General features: G+C 36.7%; 1 protein-coding gene across 1 annotated transcript; it reads left to right on the top strand.

The window, feature by feature from the left end:
• The first annotated feature begins 8,297 nt into the window (after nt 1–8,297).
• On the top strand, nt 8,298–19,935 carry LOC126698994 (probable xyloglucan glycosyltransferase 6). The gene is made up of 5 exons (XM_050396542.1): nt 8,298–9,299; nt 15,945–16,253; nt 17,999–18,289; nt 18,373–18,486; nt 18,824–19,935. Exons 1-5 carry the CDS (start codon nt 8,568–8,570, stop codon nt 19,457–19,459), a joined length of 2,082 nt encoding a protein of 693 aa, XP_050252499.1. The 5' UTR covers nt 8,298–8,567; the 3' UTR covers nt 19,460–19,935.
• The last annotated feature ends 1,707 nt before the right edge of the window (nt 19,936–21,642 follow it).

Raw genomic sequence — 21,642 nt, 5'->3', positions numbered from 1 at the left:
AATGTCTTGAAGACGAAATTGAAGAAGCCACGAAAATGCCTTGAATAAGCCACAAATGAAGCCTTGAGAAAGCTTGAAGAATGACTTTAGGAGAGATTGGATTGATTAGCTGTGGAGAACGTGTTGACATAATATTTTTGTTCACCCTCACCTCGCATGTCAAAATTTCAATTTAAGTCAAAAAATTGCAAAAATTATAATTATGATCCCAGGATTGAATGAGTGCTAAATTCAATGTAATTTGTCATAATGAGATGTCGAATGTACCAATTTTGTGTGTCAAGATTCAAAATAACTAAAATACTATTTGATAATCAAACTTTGATTGAGTTGACTGATGGTCAAAAGAAGTCAAAAATTCACTCCACCACCAAAATTCATCATTTCGCATCAAAATTAAATATTTTCCAATCACTTTTCCTATAAATGACAAGTTTGACCTTAATTTGACCAAATATCCAACTGTTTGATCGGGATGAATTTGAACCCATATTGTAAGTAATTGAATTCCCTTCAAAATGACAAGTAATGGGGCCATGTCAAATTTAAAATGAGCAAGATACCGCAAAAAATAAGAAAAAAGTGTCCAACACTTGGTCATTTTTTAGACCAGTGTAATAAAACTTTATTCTAATTTAAACTCGATTGAATTAAAACTAAACAACCTTGGTTTGACCCAAATAAGGAGTTGTCGAAAATGTCTCATTGTGAATTTCAATTTGCTATTCTTGATTGCCTTAAATTCCCTTAAAAATTAAAGAATTTGATAAAATACCAAAATGAGATTTTTGTGCTTAAAATTGAATTTCTCACTGCCTTTCAAGGCATCAAATTTACCAAATATGAACATAGGAGCCATAAAGTAAGCATCTTTAGAAAGTAAACATTGCAATCTTTCCAATGGTACTTCACTTGAGCCAAACAAAGGTCGGAAATGCCAAGAACTTTGATTACAAAAATAGGACAAAATTATGTAAACTCACAAAAAATTGGTTTTGATACTCACTTTGCAGCCAAATTCTTAATTCCTCTATAAGTGTTATCTCCCCAACACACACACACACACACATATATATATATATATATATATATATTATTTTTTTTTTTTCAAATGGCCCTGTAAAACGAAATAACCAGTTTTTGTAAATTTAAAAAAAATAATGTTCTTAGTATCAATAAGACAAAATTATATTTTTGACCATCGATTGTTTTCATTTGGTTTCTTAAATTTAGGGTGTTTGATTAAGGGTCATTTTGTCTATGTCTATGAATATGACTATTAAGAGAGAGTTTAAACTAGAAGAACCAATTTATTTTTATTGGTACTTAACTTCCAGATCAATAATAGAAATGTAAATTGATGTGGTTCATGAGGCTTGGGAAAGGGGTCGGTGTAAAGTCTCTCAGTGGCCTTTGGAAGTTTGCATTGAGGAGTGCCAAGCATCACTAAAGTCTTGGAACATGCAAAGTTTTGGGCATGTAGGAAAACAAGTTGCTGAGCTACAAAGAAAACTTCAAGCACTTGAGAATCTGAAGGGTGCTGCCACAGACCTAGAAGAAACTCATAACATAAAAAAGGAACTGAACAGGTGGCTCGGTATTGAAGAAGAAATGTGGCACCAAAGAAGCCGGAACAACTGGCTGAAGGCAGGGGACAAAAACACCTCCTTTTTCCATACCAAGGCCTCAAACCGGCATCAAAGGAACATGATAAACAGGATCATGGATGAAAATAATGTGTGGCATGACAATATGGATTTCGTTGGGCAGATTTTTGTGAGCCACTTTGAGCAGCTATTTACTACCTCACGACCAAATGTGGCGGGAGAGCTGTTAGATGCCATACAAGCAAAGGTCACCGAGAGAATGAACTTTTCTCTCATCCAAGACTTCCAGGCAAGGGAAGTGGAGAAGGCGCTCAAGCAAATGCATCCCCTTACTGCTCCGGGCCCAGACGGTATGCCTCCCCTGTTTTATCATCATTTTTGGCCCACTGTTAAGTCCATTGTTATTAATACAGCACTTGAATTCTTAAACCATGGTATTGCTCCCCCAAAATTCCATGACACTCACATTGTGCTTATCCCAAAAACAAAGAATCCTGAGAGAGTAACTGATTATAGACCAATATCATTGTGTAATGTGGCTTACAAAATAGCATCCAAAGTTGTGGCGAATAGGATGAAACGGGTTTTGCAGGAAATCATAGGTGAGAACCAAAGCGCCTTTGTGGCTGAACGCCTCATCACAGACAATGTGTTGGTTGCTCATGAAATGATGAATCACATTAGCAAGAAAAGGAAAGGCAAATGTGGGGAGATGGCGGTCAAGTTGGATATGAGCAAGGCATACGACCGCGTCGAATGGGATTGTCTACAACTTATTATGCGGAAGCTTGGTTTCCATGATCAATGGATTAGCATTGTGATGCGCTGCGTGTCCTCGGTGAAGTATGCTGTCCGTATCAATGGGAATCCTTGTGGTCATATCCTCCCAACCCGTGGGCTAAGGCAAGGCGACCCATTGTCGCCCTACCTTTTCCTCCTTTGCGCCGAAGGCCTTTCTGCCCTACTGCATCAGGCCACCCAAAGAAATGCCATAAAAGGTGTGGCTGCCTCTGCCCGGGGTCCTAGGGTGTCCCACCTTTTTTTCGCCGACGACAGCCTAATCTTTGGAAGAGCAACAGTGAACGAAGCCACAGAAATCCAACGGATCCTCAAAGTCTATGAACTCTCCTCAGGGCAACAATTAAACAGCAACAAAACCTCCTTGTACTTCAGCCCCAACACAAACAATGCAACAAAAGAGAAGGTAAAAATCATGTTTGGTGCCCAAGTGATCAAGCCCCATGAAGCTTACCTCGGGCTGCCATCTCTCGTGGGGAGGTCAAAAAACAATACCTTTGCCCAACTCAAACAAAGAGTAGCCAACAAAGTCTCAGGATGGAAGGAAAAGCTTTTAACACAAGCTGGGAAGGAAATTCTAATAAAGGCGGTGGCCCAAGCCGTGCCCTCATACACGATGAATTGTTTTTTGCTGCCTAAGAAGCTGTGTGAGGAGTTGACAGGAATGATCAGACAATTTTGGTGGGGTCAAGTTAAGAGCGAGAAGAAACTAGCATGGCTGAGCTGGGACAAAATGTGTATGCCGAAGGATCGGGGTGGTATGGGTTTTCGAGACCTACGGAGCTTTAATCTGGCTCTCTTGGCCAAACAGGGGTGGCGGTTGCAACTAATTCCACATCCCTTTTTAGCAGGGTTTACAAAGCCAAATACTTCCCGCACTGTAATTTCAGGGAGGCGACTATTGGCCGGAATCCGTCGTATGCATGGCGAAGCATAATGGCAGCTCAGGGAGTAATTCGAAGAGGCATGAGGTGGCAAGTAGGAATGGGAAATGAAATAAGGGTGTGGGGTGACAAATGGATCCCAAGGCCGAGTACCTACAAGGTAACTACACCAGAAAGGCCCTCTGTTAAAGATGCTCTGGTCTGTGAGCTCATAAACAGAGACACAAAGGAGTGGGATAGAGTCAAGGTTGAGCAATGGTTCCTTCCCGAGGATAGAGATGAAATTCTGAGCATTCCCCTCAGCACAACGAACAACAGGGACAGAGTAATCTGGGCTGAAAACCGGAGCGGAAAATTCTCTGTCAAAAGTGCTTACATATTGGCGCTAGAGGAGCAAAAGCAAACAGCCATGGCTGACTGCTCAAACGGGGCAGCCAGAAGAAGGTTATGGAAGTCTATCTGGTCTTTAAACATCCCTCAGAAAATCAAATTTTTTGCCTGGAAAGCAAGCCGAGACATCCTTGCTTCGAAACAAAATCTGGCGAAGAGGAAAATTACAGAAAACGGGGTTTGTGAATTGTGTGGGAAAGAAGAAGAATCCATCTGTCATTTACTGTGGCTCTGTGACCATGCCAAGGAAGTCTGGCGTAACAGCAAATTTGTTTTGCCTTTTGAAATCTCGGCAAATTGGAAGTTCATTGACGTGCTTGGGGGTTTGCAGAGGAATGAGCACCTTCGGCCTGGGTTGTTGGAGCAGGTCACTACGGTTTGCTGGGGCATTTGGAAGAATAGAAATGATCTCCGGATGGGCGGAAAAGGTAAGGCAGGTCGGACAATCCTGAGAAATGCCATGAACTTGGTGGCGGAATATCAAAGCGCCAATGAAGCCAAAACAGAGCATCTGAGGGTAACCACTGCCACGGTCTCATGGCAACCTCCAAGTCACGGACTCTACAAAGTCAACATTCATGGTGCGGTCTTCACAAAAAGAAAGCAAGCTGGAGCTGGAGTTGTTATTCAGGACTGTGAAGGTGAAGTGATTGCAGCCCTCAGCAAAAGGTGGAAGTTCCCATTAGGAGCAATAGAAGCAGAAGCAAAAGCATGGGAAATGAGAGTCATCTTTGCTAGGGAGGTGGGGATCAGAGAAGCAGAATTCGAAGGGGATTCGTTGATGGTCTGCAATGCATTACAGGGACTAGTCTCCCCTCCCTCCTCAGTGGTCAACGTACTCACAGGATTTTTGGATCACGCTTCACACTTTAGGCAGTGGAAGGTGTCACATATCAAAAGGCAGGGAAATGTCCCTGCCCATCTATTGGCCCAACATGCCCAACATGTTGAGGACTACATTGCATGGCTAGAGGAGTGCCCTAGCTTAATAGATCATGCATGTAATGAGGACAAATTGTAATTTGCTTCTTCTTCAATAAAGTGCGAGTATTTCCTATCAAAAAAAAAAAAAATAATAATAGAAATGTACGAAAGGACCACTTTGAAAATGGAATCAAATTTGATGGACTTAAATGAAAAATTCTCAAGTACTAAGGATCAAAAATGAAATTTAATCTATTAGAAATGATGGGTCTACACTCTAGAGTTTACTCCATAAACCACTGAAGTATTGACGTGTCTAAAGAGTAAAGAGGCATATGCACATTACATTCACATGACCTGCTTCCTACAACTACAAATGATAAGATAAACAAAACATATATATAATAGAGCTGCAAGCAAAGACAAAGGCAAAGCAAAAAACTCCCCGCTAAAATTGGTGTACTTGTCTAAATTTAGCTTAAGACCCTAAAATTAGCTTCTTCCTCCTTCTACGGATCAAACACTCACATCATTCCACATTCTTTACTCCAGCAAAAAAAAAAGTGCATGGAAATGTGTTTATGGGCAGCAAAATAGTAAAATTTCCGAAAGATAGAAGATGAGAGAATGGGGTATTTAGATTCTTTAGAAGAGTTGTAGAATGTATGTATACAGTGTAGGAAAAGAGTATATGTTTAAGGCTTAGCTAGGTCCTCTTTAAATGGAACCAAGTATGAAACTAAAATGGAATTAGTTGAAGGCAAAATCAGAAAATAAGGAAAATTTGGAAAGGTTTTTTAGCCAAAAAAGGGTAATTTCTTTAGTGAGTTTTAGTTTTTATCCAAAAGAGGAAATTCTAAAATTTAAGGTTACTGGAATAGCTGTTCTATCATAGCTGTTTTAAGATTTTTTTTTTTTTTTTTAGAAGGAAGCTGTTTTAAGATAGTTGTTGCCTGGAGCTGAAGTAGATGAGATTAACTTGCTGATGTCATGCTAGTGACAAAATATTCAGCATATTTTTCATTGATTTGGCTTGAAATGGTAAGATCTTTTTTTATGCAATTTTGCTATTTTTGGAAGGGCAGTTGGCTACTAGGATTTTGGATTAAAATGGTAAAATCCCTTTTGAGGATGTCTTGCTATTTTGGGTATAGCATCTAGTTATTGGGATTGAGCATTAATGGTTGATAATGCCACTTTAGGACATGTGTCAGGTGCTGAACATTACTAGTGCTTTGTTAGCTAAGTTCTATGTTTTGGAAATTATATTTTTAGTCCATGGTTTCATTACAATGTAATTTTAGTAAGTAATAAACTAATTGGTTGATATTTAATGAAGTTTTAGAGATATAGTGACAGTCTTTTGGGTTTGGCCTACCTCAAATACTTTTTTAACTAGAATCTCCTTTTGTTTTATTGAAAAACTGCTACATCACCCACTAACTAAATAAAATGTGGAGATTAAAACTTACTACCATTTGCTATTGTGTATTTAAAACAAAAGGAGATCTCCAGTTAAAAAAGTACTGGAGATAAGCCAAATCCTAATATTTTTACATTGTGACAAAATCTTGGAGAACAATAAGAGTATTTAAAGCTGAAATTAGGTAGTTAGAAGGGAATACTTGGGCTGATCTTGCATTTAATGTTGATTACAGTAGCTGGCTTAGATATTAAACATATTTCTTATATATGGAAATTAGAGATAGCCAATAAGGTTTAGCCATGAGTTTGGGCTAGATTTAGTTGAAAATTATAATATAGTTTATATGAAATAATATGGCTAGATTTCAAAATTTGTACCATATAATGAACATTAAGTTTTAGGTAAAGAGTATTGAGAAGTTTTATCATTTTAAGTGTTATGTAATATAGAATGCTTACCAAATGTTATTTACTACAAATTGTCTTGTCAAACTTCAGGGAGTTGGAGAAGACATGTCAAGTAACAGGCTTCTTTTATCAAATATAGATTGTGGAGATTTACGGAACATACTTTTTGGCCCTTCAAAATCACAACTCCCAAAGTTTCCTCAATGAGACTCATGAGCTTGGATCATGAGCCCAAAAATATAAGATAATTTGCCATGGGCATATGACCATAAGTTTCATTTTGTGTAAATATAAGTTTTTGTTGGAGAAGTTGTTTCCATAAGTATAAGAGAGATAATATGGATCATAATTCTTCAATCTTTGATCGAGCTTGATCCATATAGTGATGTTGATGATGTTGTGGGTCATGAGCCCAATTGATGAAGAAGGACTATGGACCATGAACCCACCTTATAAGTGAAGATCTTGTAGGCCATTTGAGCCAAATTCATGTAGATGAATAAAATATGGGCTCTTTTGTGTTTTGAAAGATATTTATCCAAATATCTATAATAATGTTGATGTGGCATGAGTCACCAATGAAATAATGCCATTTGGTGCGAAAAAAATTGTTTTCAACATAAGGTAGCCAATATATGTAATTAACTTATTTCTATTTCATTTAATTTTATATATCGGCCTTTTTCAACCCAAAAAAAAAGAAGAAGAGAAAATGTTTAAAGAGGTTAAAATAGTAAAATTGCCTTGAAAAATGGGGAAAAAAAAACTAGTTTTTGTAAACTTAAAAAAAATATGATTAGTATTAGAAAGAGAAAATTATACTTTTGACTAGGGTGTTTTTCAAACCACTTAAAATGCATGCATGACAACATCTAAACCGACCAAAATCACCTGCAAAATAAAGTAATTGCACCTCACCATATTGTGTGGTGTGGAGTACAATTTTATGATAAAAAAACTGTAAAAAACCGCACTACATCCCTATATATTTATTTATTTTTATATTAGATATATATAATAATTTAATATTATATGAAGTAAGTGATCAGCCTAGTGTTAGTGCATTCCAGTTTCATATTAAAATGATTTCGTTTTGGTTAAATACAAAATCAAAAGTTCAAAAAATCATTCACTTCTCCATCTCATGCTCTCAATCTCACAAAATCGAAAGTTCAAAATTATTATTTTTTTGTTTTGTATATACAATATATTTGTGACACTTTTAGTTTACTATCAATCTTAAATGATTTTTTTTTTTGTCTTGTATATATTTGTTCTACTTTATTTGTTACACACATTATATTTTTTTTAAAAAATTTATTGTCATATTGTCATTATTATTATTAATAGTAAATTAGAAATTTGCCATGACATCTTGAAAAATATACCATCTTAAAACCAACCAAACCGCACCTTGTATACTGCACTACATCGTACTTGTAACTGCAAAATTTAGGTGTGGTGCATAAAATGATAAAAAACCGCACTGAACTGCATCGTGAATGCCCCTACTTTTGACCCTTGATTACTTTCATTTGGACTCTTAAATTTAAGTTTTTTATTTTAATTTTTTTAATTATTAAGGGTCATTTTGTTTATGTCTAAGAATAATATGATTGTTAAGAAAATTTAAACCAAAGGAAATAACTTCTTTCTATTGGTGTTTAACTAACAGATCAATAATAGAAATGAACTTTAAGGGCAAAGTGAAATCAAATTTGATTAAATAATCAAAATAAAAACCATCCCAAGTACTAACCACTAAAAAACTATTAGAAATGATGATGGGTCTATTCTCTAGAGTTTACAACATAAACCATTTAAGTATTGATGTGTCTTGACTCCAAAGAGGCACATGCACATCACATTCACACGGCTCTGCTTGCTGCTTCCTACAACTTCAAATGATAAAGAGGCAAAGCAAAAAACCTCCCCGCTAAAATTGGTGGTACTTTTGTCTAAATTTAGCTTAAGACCTTAACAGTATCCAATCCTCCTCCTCCTCCGGATCACACACTCACATACCACCATTTCCATTCTTCACTTTCAGCAACAAAAAAGGAAAACCAAAAAAACCAAAACACACGAGACAGACCGAACCAAAAGAGATTAAGGTTTGTCAAAAAAAATTATGACAAGACCTGAGAATTTCGAGTTCCAGGAGTGGTGGAACCAGCAAAGAGATAAAAACAACAACACCAACCACGATCTCCTCCTCGACACTTCTTCTTCTTCTTCTTCTAACAACGACATCCTCACCGTACAGGTCACCACTCCCACCTCAGATCCGACGGTCGAGAAGGGACGGTCACGCAGCGCTCGCCAGCTCTACTGGCTATGCCTCTTGAGGTTCCAGCAACTCTTCTCCTTCTTCGCTTTTCTCGCCAATGGCGTCGTTTATCTCCTCCGCATCTCCCACCGTCGGATCTCGTCTTCTTCGTCTTCGTCGTCCTCATCGTCGCGTCTGTACCGTCTGATCAAGGCTTTTTTGGTTCTGGTTCTGATCTTGCTGTGTTTGGAGCTTGCGGCGTACTTCAAAGGATGGCATTTCAGGCCGCCGGTTGGGTCGGACGAGGTGTTGGGAATGCTGGGGTTTGTGTATTCGAGCTGGATCTCGATTCGGGCGAACTACTTGGCTCCGCCGTTGCAGGCGTTGACGAATGTGTGTATCGTGCTGTTCTTGATTCAGTCGGTTGATCGTGTGGTTTTGATGATTGGGTGTTTTTGGATCAAGTTCCGGAAGCTTAAGCCGGTGGCGACGGTGCGGTACGCGGCGGCGGATGAGGAGAAGGGGAATGTGGGGGCGGTGGAGGAGTATTATCCCATGGTGTTGGTGCAAATCCCAATGTGCAATGAGAGGGAGGTAAGAACATGTAGGTTTCATATCCCCCCCCCCCTTTTTTTTTTCTATTGTAATTTTTGTGTTTTTGGTTAGTATATGTTTAGAGGAGAAGAAGTAATGTTGCATCAGTAAGGTAAGGTAAGAGAGAGTGAGTTGATTCAGGAGGTTGAGGGAATGGAAAAAGGTAGAGGAAGATTGAAAATACTAACATTAATAGACGTAGTGAAAAATGAGATGTTGATTAAGGAAGTAATAGTGTATGAGTTAGAAAAGATTAAATGTGGCCACCCGACCCAATTTTTATTTTTAGTGATTTTGAACTCTTGGAGGGTCTTGGACCCTTTTTTTTTTTTGATAAATAAGAAAGATGTGTATTCAAAAAATTAATGCAAAGAAGCACAAAGCATATCAAAGATTACAAAAGAAAAGAAAAGGCAACAAACAGAGAGAAAAGAAACTAATTACAAAGATATAGAGAGTTTTATGCAAAGAAGCAAAAAGCATATCAAAAATTGCAAAAGAGAAGAAAAAGCAACAAACAGAGAAAAGAAACTAATTACAAAGAAATAGAGAGCTAAGAAACAAAGGGAGAGATTCACTAGATGTGAGTTTCTAAGCCCTAGACCAATCAAAAGGGAACCAGTAAAAAAAGCAAGCAACTAGTCATCGGATCTATCTAAGTCCTCAAAAGTCCGCCAATTGCGTTTCCTCCAAATACACCACATCAAACACAACAGAGCTAAATTCCAAATGCTAGATGAATGCTTCCCCAACCAATTCCACCAGCCAAACAAGAAATCTGCAACTGATCTTGAGAGAACCCACGAAATCCCAAAAGTACCAAAGACAAAGTTCCACAAACGATGAGCCTTCCCACAATGTAGCAACAAATAATCCACTATCTCCCCACAACAACGACACATGATGCACCGGGGTGCCTTATCTTTCAAATACCTTTTCAAGGAAAAACAACGGAAGATGAACCATGCAACTTATGATAAAATGAGCGGATATTAAAATCCTCATTCTTTGTCAACTTCCATCTCATATGGTCACCATCATCATTTGAAGGTAAATTGGCTGCCAAGAACCAAAAGAAATCATCCACCAACTCTGCCTCCCAATCATAAGGACCCCTAATAAAACGAACCTCCCAATCTCTCAAGTCCTCTGCTCCTTGCCTTATCAAAGAAGAGTCGAGAGAGACCACTCTATTAGTAGCAATATTATATTAGACCAGAAAAGCCAAATGAAGAGGAAGATCCCCATACCACCAATCTGTCCAAAATTTCACTCTATTCCCCACCTTAACCTTAAACTGGATGTTTTTGCTAAAAGTTTCTCATTTGAATACTTCTCCACAAGCCACACTCGTGAACTCCACTTCCTAGCTTAGAAGTCCCCCCCCCCTCTCTCCCTCCCCCCCCCCCCCCCCCCCCCAAAAAAAAATTCTTCCCCAAATTTAGTAGCTACAACCCTCCTCGAAAGTCGAGTCTCCTCCACCCCGAAGCACAAAACCCATTTTCCTAGTAAGGCTTTATTGAAAGTGGTTAGTTTCCTAATCCCTAAATCACCATCGGCAATAGGCATACACACCTTATCCCAACCCAACAAGCGTGTCTTGGAATCACCCCACAAAAAATAACTTTGGAACTTCTCAATTTTGTTAGCCACATGAGTAGGGATGGTGAAAAGAGATAAAAAAATAAGTAGCAAGGCTAGATAACGTATTCTTAAGCAAAGTTAGCCTACCACTTGTCAACAAATACATTTTCTTTCACCCAAATAACTTTCGTTCTATTTTTTCCAATTTAGGATTCCTAATAGAGGGGGCCTTATGAGATGCCCCCAACGGCATACCGAGATAAGTCATTGGCAAAGACCCAACCCTACAACCCAAAATCTCTGCCAAAGCATGCGCATTATTCACTTCACTTATAGGAACCATTTCACTCTAAGACACATTGAGCTTCAATCCTACCATGGCCTAAAAACAATGAAGTAACAAACGAACATGAAGGAGTTGCTCCACATTTGCATCACAGAATAGAATAGTATCATCCACAAATAGCAAGTGCGAAACACATTCCCCTCCACCTCTCCTACCATCTGCTCTAAAGCCATGAAGTAACCTGCCCCTCCATTCTCTTCAACATCCTACTAAACACCTCCATCATGACCAAAAATAACATTGGAGATAGCGTATCCCCATGTCTCAAACCTCTTGAACTACCAAAAAATTCAGTTGGAGACCCATTGACCAACACAAAAAACTGAACTGTGGAGATGTAGATGTGAATCCATCTACACCATTTCTCCCCAAAGCCCATTCTCTTCAACAAATATAAAAGAGCCTCCCACTTCACATGGTCATAAGCTTTCTCAATATCTAGTTAACAAATCACTCTCAGAATCTTACTCTTCACCTGACTTTCAACACACTCATTGGCTATGAGGACTGAATCAAGGATTTCTCTACCTCCCACAAAGCTATTCTGAGATTTAGATATTAACTGATCTAACACCACTTTCAAACGATTTGCCAGAACCTTAACCAAGATCTTATAAATACTCCATACCAAGCTAATAGGTTTGAAATCTCAAAAATTAGAGACATCATTCTTCTTAGGGATTAAGGCAATAAAAGTAGCATTGAGAGATTTTTCAAACTTACAATGTTAATAGAACTCTTCAAAGACCGCTAAGCTAAGGCATAAGTGAAATGATGGTTTTGGCTTGAAATTTATCCAAAATGTGTTTGTAGGCATAATTTGCGGATGCATTTAGTAATTGTGATTGATTAGTGTTGCATGTGTAAGAGGGATGGGGAGACTATTGATCATTTACTTATACACGGCCCTATAGCTTGAGAGTTGTGAAATATGTTTAAAGGAGAGGGATTAAATGTAGAGCTTTTAAATGTAGCACTAGTGAGAAAGCATAAGTTGTTTTAGGTTGAGGGAACGAAAAATATTAATAGAAGTAGTGAAAAATGACATATCAATTAAGGAAGTAATAGGGTGTATGAGTTTGAACAAAATACGATGTTGGAAAATATTACATGTGGCTGACCTTGATCGATTAATTTGGGGATCCATTGCTGAACCAGTTGTTGGTTTTTCGATTCTAAACTCTTGTATGGCCAATTGTGGACGTTGTTGCACTAGTAAGCTAAAACATAAGTTAAATATGATTCTGGCTTAAAATTTATCAAAATTCAATGGTTATGAAAAAATTCTTGTATTTGTTAGTGTTAGAATAGATTAGGATACATATATTAGGATATTCCCATGAGGTTGATGAAGAATGGGGAACCTAGCTTTGATACCATGTTAAATTTGAGAATGTAATTTTCTATATGATTGAATTGTATACAACTGTACTGAGGAGGTCTTCATATATAGAGAGGCCATTTAATAGTAACAATATTCAAGTACAATACGTGGTACTCCACAATAGTGCAACTTAGATAGTATGAAGTAGGGCAGTAAAGTAGTACAGTTTTGGGCCCACTGATGAGCTTGGGCCTCATGTACACTAACAGCTACTATTTGCGACCGAGTAGGATGAGCAGCATTCCAGTTTCACGTCCTGGGGCAGAACTAAGATAACGGAACTAAAAGTTCTTCACTTATAAATTGTGACCAACAACAAAAGGTGATTTTAATTAATTTCATCACTGCGTATAAGCTATAATGCTGGCACATTTATGGGAGTCATGTATAATGAAAAGTATTGTGATTCTACCTAAGCCTTATGGAGACCACATGTGAGTTTTACAATAGTTTCCTCTTTGGTGTATTGCATTCAATTTCTCTGTTGAAGCATGTGGCCAAGAGAAATAGAGATGAAAGACAATGGGTTTATACAATTGACTTCTTGTCTCCTTCAGTTTGTACCATGTCTTGCATAGTGCAACATTTTTGTATCCTTGTTAACTGTAAGTATGCTGCGCCAACTGCCAAGCTTGTCTACCATCTCAAATGATGTCACATATTCTTTTTTAAAGTGACTCAAGATTAGCATGCATAATTAAGAGATCTTTTGTCTAAGACTGTTGGATGCTACTCAATTCACGTCCATACAACTTGGTTTTGGCTCCTATGTCTTCTTTTTCCATCCTGGTCTACTTAAGGTATAGGCCAGGCCTTCTGCGAAGTCCTCATGTCTTCACTCACTGCTCTCTACCAGTCTGTTATTTGATGTTTCTCTTGTCCTTTGTGTCTCCAAAGTGAACCAAATACTCCTATTGTGTTTAGAGGTCTTCATCATGTATAACCAAACTATCTTAGATAGCTTTCTCTTGTCTTATCTTTGATTAAAAAGATTGAATGCATGTAGATTTTGTAACTGGGAAGATGCAGATGGTAGAAAATTAAAATTTTTTGTCCAATTTGAATTGATCTTAATGGATCCCTTCTGACTGCCTTGAGGAGAAATAATAGGTAGTAATGATAGGATTGGAAAAATAATATATAAGTAAACAAAAATAAAAATATGGTACATGTTAGAGTATATTTGGAAAGTAAATGTAAGAGACTCATTCTGTTGCTGCTTAAGTTGCCCAATAGTAACAGATTTAAGTCATTTAACAATAAATCTTTTAGCAGTGACATAGTTATCCAAAAATGGTGAAAATTTTTCTTTTAGCAATGACAGATCATATTGTATTTGTACCCCCTTAAAGATAGGGGTAGCTCCTATTGATGAAAAGATGATAAAGGGTCGCTTAAGATGGTTGTTATGTTCAGAGGAGAGAGATTAATGCACCTGTAAAAAGGAGTAAGTTGATTTAAGTTAAGGGAATTAAAAAAGGTAGAGGAAAACCCAAAATAACATTAGTAGAAGTAATAAAAAGGGACTTGTCAATTAAGGAAGTAACATAGAATATGACTTCAGATTGAATAGAAAGGAGGAAAAGAATTCATGTAGCTGATCTTAACTAATTTGTTAAGGATCTATAGCCGAACCCAAAAAATTTGGGATTAAGACTTGTTGTTACTGTAGTGACTTATCATATCATAAGCCTTTCGGCGATCATCAATCTAAATGTAAATAAACCAACTATACTCGGGGTTCCAATGATACCCTGCGATAATGGTGTCCTTTGTGGTTTGAACCCCACTCTCCCCTCTCCTACTCTATCTATCTATTAAAAAAAAGGATCAACTATACTCAATGGTACTGAATGTTGGGCTGTTAAGAAGTAACATATTCATTAAACGAGTGTAATTGAATAAGAATGTTAAGATGGATAAAAGGTAGAATATAAGGAAAGTTAAGATTTGAAATAAGGAAATTCGTTTAAAGATAAGGACAGCCCCTATTGATGAAAAAATAAGGGAGAGTTGCTTGAGATGGTTTGGTGCTGCCTTTGTCGATGTGAAGAGGAAATTGTGGATCATTTATTGATCCATTGCAAGTATGCTTATACTTTGTGGAGTGAAGTCCTTCGTTTGTTTGGGGTTCAGTGGGTGATGACGAAGAATGTTGTTTCTCTTCTTACTGCATGGTGGAATTGGTTGGGGAGTCACACTTCAAAAGTGTGGAATATGGTTCCAGCTTGTATTATGTGGTTAATTTGGAAGGAGCGCAATGCCCGTACTTTTGAGGAAACTGAGAGACTTGTAGACTGTGTGAAGTCTTTGCTACTCAGGACTTTGTTTGAGTGGTCCCGGGTTTGGGGGTTTACGCATTGTCACTCTTTGTTTGATTTCCTTAATTCTGTTAGCCTTTCTATTTGATTGGTTTGTATTCTTTTCAGTGCAGTGAGTTTACTATCGTAAATTCATTGTGCTTTTTTTTTTTCAATAAAACTGTTATTATCTATCAAAAAAAAGAGATGGTTTGGTTAGTTTAGAAGAGAGCTATTAATGCACCGGTGAGAAAGAGTGAGTTGATTCAAGGAATGGAAAAGGTAAAGGAAGACTAAAATTAACATTACTAGAAGTAGTAAAAAAGGACATGTTAATTAAAGAAGTAATAGAGATTATAACTTTGTATAAAAGAGAATGGCAGAAAAGAATAAATGTGGCCGAGCCTGACTGGTGTGTTGGAGATCCATAGCTAACCCCAAAATTTTGGGATTAAGGTTTGGTGGTTGTTGTTGTTGCTGTATGCTCAACGTCAACGAGCGTTGACTCAAATGACACTTTCTCCTTTATAAGAATGGGGTAAAGATTTGGGTCCTGAATTCAAGACCTACAGGCTATGTGTGTGTTTCTGTGTACTAATAAAAACATTATAACATTTCTTCAAGAACATAAAGTTCAAGGTATAATTACAGAACATGATATGAGAGAGTAAAGGGAGAGAAGAGTGAAGAATGTGCATTGTTCTGTATGATTTTCAGTACCTACTTGGATATGGACAGGAGCTCTCATTTATTTTTATGTAGAAAATCATAATCATTTATTATTATATTGTGTGTGTTTGTATGTTTGTTTGCTGTTTTACGTTCACAAATATTCAATTTTTATTTTAATTTTTTCTTAATTTAATCCATAGTAAATTTGCATTGAATTGACAATGCCGGTTTTTTATTTGCACACACACACACATCTATGTATATATTGTTCTGTTTCAGTTTTTCAGTGTTTTTTGTATTATTTCTTTCCTTTTTTCCTCAGTAAACCTTAATATCTACTGTCCTTGGGTGCTGCACAGGTTTACCAACAATCTATTGCAGCAGTTTGTATCCAGGACTGGCCAAAGGAGAGAATGCTTGTACAGGTTCTTGATGATTCTGATGAATCAGATGTCCAACAACTTATCAAGGCAGAAGTACAGAAATGGCAACAAAGGGGTGTTCGCATATTGTATAGACACCGTCTCATTCGCACTGGCTATAAGGCAGGAAATCTCAAATCTGCAATGAGCTGTGATTATGTAAAAGATTACGAGTTTGTGGCAATCTTTGATGCAGATTTTCAGCCAGGACCAGATTTCTTGAAGAAAACTATTCCTTATTTTAAGGTAACTTTAAAAGATATATTTAATCTACTCTAATTTATCGAGCATGCTTAATGGTTACTGTTATGATATAAAAGCACACTACATAGAATAGCCGTTGTTTAGATTGTCAAGTTGTATCCATGCTTATGTCTACAATACATATATAAATACTTATTACACGTGCAAATTTCAGCATAAACAACGTCAAGGAGTATTTGTGATGTGGACAACCTGGACTAGCCTGGTAGTTGATTCTATTAAAATCAATTTCTTTTTTTATGGTAAGAGACAAAATATGTTAGAAAGAGGAGAAACCTCGGTCTAGATACATTTCTTAGACTGGCAGCTGTGCATGTTGTTCATAACTTTGCAGAATGATGTGGTTCTTTGTTAAATCATGTATATAGTTTTTATTTCAAACAAGAGTAATAAGATGTTTACTTGTTTAGGTGGTTTACAATCTTCTCAAATGAAGTCGATAGTTGTCTGTCAATATAAATGTCATGCACATACATAAGGATACCAAGATATTCCTATGGATTCCTACATACATATATCCAGATTCCCATTAAAACTTACTTCTTTGGGAATGTCGATCCCCTTCAGAACTGGTAAGTATCCACATTACTATGACTAGGGAATGTTATTTTTATTTTTATTTCATAAAATGACAATAATATCCCATTTAATATAGCTCCAACTAACCAAATTAAAACTTTCCTCTCTTTACACAAACCCTCTCCTATCTTCTCAATTGTTGCTCAATTCATTGCTTTATCACTACCATGATGTAGGAACCCCTATGGCCAAGGGAAGCTGCATACTTGTTTTCTAGTCAATTTTTCTATGTAGTGTTCACTACTGCTTCAATTTTCTTTTAATCTCCTTTTCGTCCCCTAGTCATTTGTTCTATGTGGTGCTCACTACTGCTTCAATTTTGTTTTAATCTCCATTTCGTCCTCTTTTTCCTTTTTTTTTTTTTTTCCCCCTTTTCTGGGTCTTTCTTTCCTTTATGGTGTCTCAATGGGTTCCAAACCCCCCCCCCCCCCCCCCCAAAAAAAAAAAAAAAAAAAAAAAAAAAAAAACAAAAGAAAATGTTAGTGGAACTGGATGATTGATGTTTTAGAGTAAAATTAAAATATTGAGGTATTTCAAGCTTATCATGTACAAAGATATTTTTGGAAAAATCAATAATTCCTATAGGATTCCTAGGAATAAACCAATATAAGAGGATCTCACATTCGTGGGAATCTTAGTGAATTCCTAATCAAACCAAACAGCCATGCTAACATTTCCAAGCTTTTTAGATTTCTAGGGATCACATTCCCAAGAATTTGGATGTTGGAGTTGATTGATTCCTTTAATCAATACGACATTTGTGTTTGGATGCAAATATGAATGTGATTGATAGCACCAATTGTCTTTGAACCAAATGGTGTCTCCTTTCCCACAAAGGGTGGAGGGGTGAGACCATGAGTTCAATCCTTATGGGTGTGTGAGTTGAATTGCCTATAGAGAGGGAAAAAAGTTAAATACGATTGAAAACTCTTTTTCAACTCTGTTGTGGAAATAGTAGTTTGATGAGGCTATTCTAATTGATGTCAGCGTAATTATTCAAGTTTCTTCCTTTTCCCCAAACCCTCAATATTCACCATCTATTGACTTTATTGAGTGCTTTTGTTTAGTATGGAAACATTTTGTAGATTATAAAGTAGATATTGGTGACCTTTAAGTTTTGATTTTCTAACTTCAGATCTTTTTTGAAGGGGAATGATGAACTGGCATTAGTCCAGACAAGGTGGTCATTTGTGAACAAGGATGAGAACTTGCTTACAAGGTTGCAGAACATAAACTTGTCATTCCACTTTGAGGTTGAGCAACAGGTCAATGGCATGTTTATCAACTTCTTTGGATTCAATGGAACTGCTGGTGTTTGGAGAATTAAAGCCCTTGAAGACTGTGGTGGCTGGTTGGAACGGACAACTGTTGAGGACATGGACATTGCTGTTCGTGCTCATCTTTGTGGGTGGAAGTTCATATATCTGGATGATGTTAGGGTATAATGTATTCCCATTCACAGGGTTTCTTAACATGTTTTAAGATTAATCATATGCTTTTCTGATCTTACCCCTTCTTGCAGTGCCTCTGTGAACTCCCAGAGTCCTATGAAGCATACAAGAAACAGCAACACAGATGGCATTCAGGTCCAATGCAGTTGCTCCGCTTGTGCTTTGTTGACATACTCCGTTCTAAGGTATGGAAGTTTCATTTATTTATGGTGTTATTTGCAAGACATTGAATATGATGAAAGTTTAAGAAACCTGATAAATGGTCATGAGGAAAGATGGATTATGAAGTTGACAAATCATTGCACTCTCTTCGATAAACAAACTATGAAAGTTCCATTAAGACTTTCAAACATAAAGATGCACAGTTGTGCAAACAAAATCATTTAAATGTATCCTTCTAAGACATTACTTCAATTAAGTTTTTTAACTCATCATTCTGTGGCTTTGATGTTTGGTATTAAGTACTTCAGCTTTAAGTATGTTTTATATCTCATTCTAATGTTACTTTCTTTGACGTTCCAGGTGAGTTTTGCCAAGAAAGCCAATTTGATATTTCTTTTCTTCCTCCTACGGAAGCTCATCCTGCCATTTTATTCGTTCACACTCTTTTGCATCATTCTCCCCCTGACCATGTTCCTGCCAGAAGCTCAGCTACCAGCTTGGGTTGTTTGTTATGTTCCAGGAATCATGTCTATTTTGAATATTCTCCCAGCACCACGATCAATCCCATTTATAGTTCCTTACCTTCTTTTTGAGAACACCATGTCTGTGACCAAATTTAATGCCATGATATCTGGATTGTTTCGGTTTGGAAGTTCTTATGAGTGGATAGTTACAAAGAAATTGGGAAGATCATCAGAGAATGACCTAGTTGCATTTGAGAAGGAATCTGATCCCCTAGTGGAAACTACCGGTCTTCTAAGGTCATCCTCAGATTCGGGCCTTGAAGAGCTGAGCAAACTAGAGACATCTAAAAAAATGGGTAAAACTAGAAGAAACCGGTTGTATAGGAAGGAACTTACTCTTGCATTCATTTTGTTAACTGCCTCAGTGAGAAGCTTGTTGTCTGCCCAAGGAATTCACTTCTATTTCCTATTATTTCAAGGGATCACTTTCTTAATTGTTGGTCTTGACTTGATAGGCGAGCAGGTGAGTTGACCTTTAGTATTTTGATTTTTGAGTAATGTTGGAAGCTATTTCCCCAGGATTTGGACTGGGACTCAGTTTACCATGAGTGGAGCCAATGTGCTGGCTAGAGTATTGGCAGTTCACACCTGCCTTTTGTGTTTCTTGGCCCCTCATTGAACCAATTTCTTCACGCCTGGCACATATTTGTAGTCTATGAGTTTACTTTTTGTGTAAAGGGCTATTGTATCGTTGTTGCCGTCAAGTCATATGCCTCAAGTTAACATAAAGTTGTCTCAAGGTTGCAGAGAGATATGACCCTCAAAAATGGTGAAGAGGAAAGGATTCTTATGTTCAATCTGTTTGTTTGTATGCTACCAAGTAAACTTTTTTGCATGTACCAAACAAGACAGGAATTGTTAGATTATTAAAATTCTTTAATCTTTGTTATCAACAGATTTGTGTACAATAAGATATACTTTGGTTGAAATGAAATTTATGTTCTCAAATTTGTGGATGTTGTCTTATTCCTATAGGCACGGTTAGATACAGGGGTGTTCGCGGTGCGGTGCGGTTTTGGGTCATTATTAGCACCGCACTTTGCGATGTGGTTTGGTTAAAATCATATCTGCACAACACTTTATTTTGCGGTCACATGTGCGGTGCGGTGCAGTGTAGTGTAGTGCAGTTTAAAGTTTAACCAAAATCATAATTGCATCGCATCTCATTTTTGCAGTCACATGTGCGGTGCTACGTATAAGATGAGGTTTGAAGTTGATATATTTTTCAAATTTTGGGCATTTCCTACCCATCCCAAAACTAATTTTCCCCCTTTTTTGGCCAAGTTTTAAGTTATTTAGCTAGTTGTTCTTTATTTTGGGTTGGCTTTTTTAGTCAACACTTGTTAGGATTATTATTTTTTTTTTTGAAAACTAGGGTTATTAAACTATTAATAATATATTTAATATTAAAAATAAATAAATATATTAGTATATAGAGAGGGTGCGGTTTTCATATTATAAAACCGCAAACCACATTGCATCATGCAGTGTGATGTATTGTTATTTGCGGTGTGGTATGGTTATGCTATTTTGTGGGCGGTTTTAGTACGATTTTTGCGGTTTGTGCGGTTTGGTGAACACCCCTAGTTAGATACATGTTTAGTGAATTGTGTAAAGTTTCTTGTTTCTTCGAGGGTACATCCTCTGGCACTTTAAAATGCTTGATAATGACAAGAAACACCTACAATTTCATTTTTAAATTTTGCAGAGAGATAAAAAAGAATTATAACAGCATCCATATAACCTGTATTATTACTAAGTGATGACCAACGCATTTTTGCTTTAAAATTATTTACAGAGTTATTTATGTAGTCTCATGTTACCTTTGTTACAATGTCGCTACTGTGATCACATCCTGAAAATCACATCAAAGAAAGGCAAGGATTGGGAGAAATTTTTATTGTTCAAGTAAGCAGAATGACAAAATACATTGTTTTAAAACTTAGATATAAAGAGGAGAAGATAAAATGAAAATATTGAGAAAGAGATGAGACAAGTTAGCAGAAAAATTTAGGGGTTGAAAAGATATAGAGCTGGATAATAAATAGGCACATTTGAACGACTCTATCACTCTAAATGAGGTTTAAAGTCAAAAGTCTTGTACAATGCCATTATCTGATTTTTTTTTCCCAATGAGGAGAATCTGGGTTTAAATCCTCCTCACCTTGCTTGTAGGATTTTATTTTGGACATAATAAATGGTATTAAGGAACATGTGTTTTTTTTTTAATGTTTAAAAACAAGTTGTGTGATGTAAGAGGCTCTATATTCCACAATCCCTTAAAAGAAGAGGCGATATGGTAGAATCATAGGTTACCTACAACATGAGATTCAAGCCCAAATGAAAGAAGAGGGTTGCAATAAGTTGATGACTAAACTAAAATTTTAAAAGGTATCAATATTACCCATCCGTCAATTTTTCTTTCAGGCTACATTAGCTTTTTGACATACCACAACGGTGTTTTATAAGGCATGTATGCAATTCTTTTAATCCCAGATAAATGAAAGTACAATCTTTCAAATGTTTTAGGATGAAATTGAAACTTTTTATATAAGAGGAATTAAAAAAAAAAAAAAAAAATCTTAAACCAAGTTTTTAGGCACGAAATTATATTTCAAGGAAATATATATATAAAGGTTTATAGATTTTATAAGA

This window comes from Quercus robur, chromosome 9 (genome assembly GCF_932294415.1).
Source record: "Quercus robur chromosome 9, dhQueRobu3.1, whole genome shotgun sequence".
Taxonomy (NCBI): Eukaryota; Viridiplantae; Streptophyta; class Magnoliopsida; order Fagales; family Fagaceae; genus Quercus; species Quercus robur.
The sequence above is the reverse complement of the archived record's forward strand: the minus strand, read 5'-3'. Positions and strand labels throughout refer to the sequence as shown.